A 4265-nucleotide genomic window follows, 5' to 3' on the forward strand; every position below is an offset into this window, starting at 1 on the left:
AAAAAAAAAAAGAAAAGAAACGAAGTGGAAGACGGAAGGAAGATACACACGGTGCCGCCGGCGGATACAAACACTTTCCAGCTGTACGTGTTTCGTTAGTTACTTAAGTGACAGACACATACAGCCCACTTACACATCCACACACAAACACACGGAATCACCCACAAACAATCAGGCCAAACACACACACTCGTATCTTTAAAGAAAAGAAACTGAGAAAATAGCAGTAGACAGACGTAGCAGCAGCAAACGCAGCGTCCAACGTTTATATACGATTGCTTTGAGTTCCCCGTGAGATAAGCGACGAACATGTCAATGGCTGGCGCTGAAACGTGCGCCTCCCCGCTGCGACAGCCGCCATTCAACCGCCTCTCACCCAGCACGCCGGTGCAGAGCCCGATGAGCTCATGGTACGCAGACACGTCAGAAAGGCCGAGGCCTGTCATGTCCCCGCTGAGTCCACTCCAGTACCGCAGCACCGCCGTCTTCACGCGACGTGACGATTTCACACCGCGACGTGCGTCACCCATATTCGCTGCTCGTGGGGCACGCGTTGCGAGTGGAGGGGTGATGTCCCCGCGTTGCGCCATCCTCACACAGCGTAGGTATCAGGTGACGCCGGTGGAGTACTCGCCCTGCATGCCGGGGAGTCAGCGGCCCAAAACGCTTAACGGGCGCGCCTTCTCCTCCACCTTCTTCCGCGGCAGCACGGCAGGGTCGTCTGCGCGCCGCGTCGGAGGTCACAGTGGACAGCCGCCGCTCCTCGACCACGCCGCCTCGGCTCGTCCATTATCGGCCCGCGAGCATTCTTTCTCCATTCAGCGGCAACAACAACGCCAACAAGAACAACAACGCCAACAGCTTGAACAACAACGGCGGGAGCAAGAACAAGAACTACAACATTTCCAGCAAGTGGCTACTGGGCAGAAGTTCAAAGGAATTAGAAAGGACGACGATTCCCTCGTAACAAGCAGCAACGATCTTTCCAACACCGATGATGGATTCTCGTTCCAGACGAAGACAACGAGCTCAAAGAATCTGACCATCGGGCCAACAAAGCCGACGACGGTGAATCAGGTGTGGGATGCCACGCGGTCTCCGGATTCTCCGTGCCGTACGCCAACTTTGACGGAAATTCTCCCGCAGCAGTCTGTGCAAAGGGTTGTCACGCCTGCAGGGCGACGTCCAAAAACGCCAGATCTCTACAATTCTCCACATAACTCACCATCACTGGCCAGCAGCGGCCGTGGAACTCCGCAGGGAATCAGCCTGAATAGCACTCTTAACAGAGAGTTTCCTATTCATGAAAGTTTGTGCATCACCCCATACCGAAAGCCGGTTCCAGCAACGTCAACGCTCTCGATGTATTCAACTGTGCGCTCAACGGTCTTGCATCGCTCCCTCAATAGCGATAGTGCGATCAAGAGAGGACCTCAAAAACCCGTGACAAATGCGGCTTTCGCAGCGGTGGTGACAAAATCTGCTTCATCAGCAGCTGTGACACCTAGCAAAACACCAACTCATGGCAGCACTTGCAGCCGCAGCAGCACGGAGACTTCACATATGACAAGTCGTGTTGTGGTGGAATCCCCGCTTCCTGTGATGGTGAAAGCTTCTTTTGCTTCTTCACGGGTTCTTCTGCGTCAGTTTGTTCAACGGTGGCGCAACCATTACGAGGAGAACAAGAACGCATACTCTGAAGGAGGATACATGACTGTCACACCAGGTAAAAAATTGAACTCCCGCTATGTGGTTGTGCAGAAGTTGGGTTGGGGAGAGTTTAGCACCGTGTGGTTGGCGTATGACACGATGCACATGACGCACGGTAAGCCACATCAAGCTTTTGTTGCCTTGAAGATAGCCAAGTGTGACAGCGCCGTGTCGGTAAGCACGCAGTATGAAATCAACTTACTTCGCTACGTTGGGTCGCAGTCATCTCACGAGGCACCCCTCACGAACCTTGTGGATCGTTTTGAAGTGACAGGCCAATACGGTTCCCATGTCTGCATGGTGATGCCGTTGCATGGATCCAATCTCCTCAGCATCATTGACCAACTCAAGGCAAATAAGTGCATCCGTAGCTCATCGGAGATTTATATGATCAAAGAAATTATCGTCTCCATACTTATGGGTCTTTCGGAGCTTGATAAGCTGGATGTAATTCACACAGACATCAAGCCGGAAAACGTTCTCTGCACCTCGCCAGACTCCAAAATACTCGATGTTATTGAATCCTTCTGTCGGCGTAATAAGGAACGTTCATCCATGGTGCCACACGAGAAGGTACGGGAGGCCATGTTGCAGGGTGACCCCAATCACTTAGTGTGCATCGCAGACTTTGGCCTCTCTGTCGCGGTGAAGCCGTCTGCGTCTGCCGAAACCTCGCAGGGGCGCAAACACTGCTCGTTTTTGGACAGCTTGGTAGGAGGCAAGAAGGAGTTCCCTGTAGAAAAGGCGGGCACGGTGCTGAACCAACGCGGTACAATGATTCAGACCCGTGAGTANCGTGCACCGGAGGTCCTCATTGGCCTCGATTTTAACACACGCACCGATATGTGGAGCGTTGGCTGCATGGTGTACGAGCTTATCACCGGCGACTTCCTTATGGACCCGAAACGGCGCACCAGGAACGAGCGTATGATGGACGTGGAGCACCTAGCGATGATGATGCAGCTGCTAGGTCCCGTGCCAGAGGAGATCATTCGCCTCCGTGCGGGGCGTGAGGGTGGCCGCCCGCCACCGCGCTACATTCACCGCTACTTTAATGAGAGCGGCCGATTCATCTACGCCGACAAATACCGCCTGTACCCGCGCCGCCACCTTGACCGTGAACTGGAGCTATTCTTACCACCCACCGAGGCGAAGAGCGCTGCTGCGTTCATCATGGCCTGTTTGTCATCGTACACTCCCACAGGACGGCCTTCGGCGCAGACGATGATAGGACACGCGTGGCTCGCGGAGGTCATGGGCCAGCAGCGTTGCTGAGTACGCTCATCCGTCACAATATAGTTTTTGCCACGTTCGCAGCGCGCGTAAAGGCTGAGCAAGGAATAGACACAGTGAAAACATGGACTATTTACACCGAGAGTATGGCGTAGCTGTGCGAGAAGAAAGGCACTACCTGCACCCTGTGCCGCGCTGGACGACCACAAATACACAGTTTCGGTGTATGTACGATATTATATATATATATATATATATATAATAGAATGCGCGCTTTATGTTTGGGGACTTCTGCGCGCGGGCTGTGGCAGACCTCGGCACTTGCAAGCCGGATGCGTGAGGGGTAGCACGTGAAACGTGAGGAGGTCATGCAGTTGCTGCTGCTGTTGTTGTTTTTGTTGCTATTGACAACGCAGATGCTAGTGCTGGTATCAGTGAGCGTGCAAGTGAAGGAGGGAGGCAAATAATGTTATTTGAAAAATCAAGGAATAAATGAGGTAAAAAGAGAACTGCGAAAAGCTGGTCGAAAGGACGGGAGAGGAGGGGGAGAGAGAATGGAAGGGGGTGGGGGAGAAATTGGTGCGCAGTTGTACCGTTCCCCCCCTTGGTTTGTTTGCTTGCGGCGCACATAGCACCGCTTTTATGGGTGCTTTTGGTGCTGCCCGCTTGTGCGCCGATGACTCCCTTTACTGAGGAGGAGGAGGGGATAATCTCGTTTCTCTCTCTCTCTCTCTCCTTGTTTCAGTTTTACATTACGCTCACAAATGCACCAGCCCACATTTTTTGTTCTGTTTTTGTGTTTCTTTCGCTTCTGCTCGGCTTCTTTCTTTCTTTTTTCTTTTTCTTATTGTGTGTGTGCTGTCGACGTCTTGCTCCCCCCCCCCCNCCCCCCCCCCCCCTCCGCACCCCCCTGCTTCCTTCTGCTGCTGCCGCTGCTGGTGTTCACGCGCCAGCGAGGAGGGCGGCGGGCGGCGGCGTTGCACCTCGACGCAGCGCACGCCTCCCACCCCCGGAGTTGCCGCCTTCTTCGGTTACTTCTGTTTCGCTCTCTTTTGTAAGTGAAAATCATTCCTCCTTTTCAGTTTTTATGATTTGTGCTTGGTCTTTCTATCTTTTGGTTTGTCTGTTCGTCGTTGTGTCTGCGTGTGGGGCGGGTTTGGGTGAGGGCGGGCGGCGGCATCGGCATCGGCAGGAGAAGACTCGAGCGGGATGTTGATGAGATAGTGTATGAGGTGCAAGGAGAGGAAAAGGGAACCGAAAAAAAGAAAAAGAAACCAACAAAAAAAGATGTATGTTCGTATATATATATATATATATATATA

General features: G+C 53.0%; 1 protein-coding gene across 1 annotated transcript; it reads left to right on the forward strand.

The window, feature by feature from the left end:
* Positions 1 to 309: 309 nt before the first annotated feature.
* On the forward strand, positions 310 to 2985 carry DQ04_10701000 (putative protein kinase; the record flags this gene model as incomplete). Its single annotated transcript, XM_009316332.1, has 1 exon — positions 310 to 2985. The coding sequence occupies one exon, from the start codon at positions 310 to 312 to the stop codon at positions 2983 to 2985; it is 2676 nt and encodes an 891-aa protein (XP_009314607.1).
* Positions 2986 to 4265: the final 1280 nt, after the last annotated feature.

The sequence above is a fragment of the Trypanosoma grayi genome, assembly GCF_000691245.1.
Source record: "Trypanosoma grayi strain ANR4 Tgr_1070_V1, whole genome shotgun sequence".
NCBI lineage: Eukaryota > Euglenozoa > Kinetoplastea > Trypanosomatida > Trypanosomatidae > Trypanosoma > Trypanosoma grayi.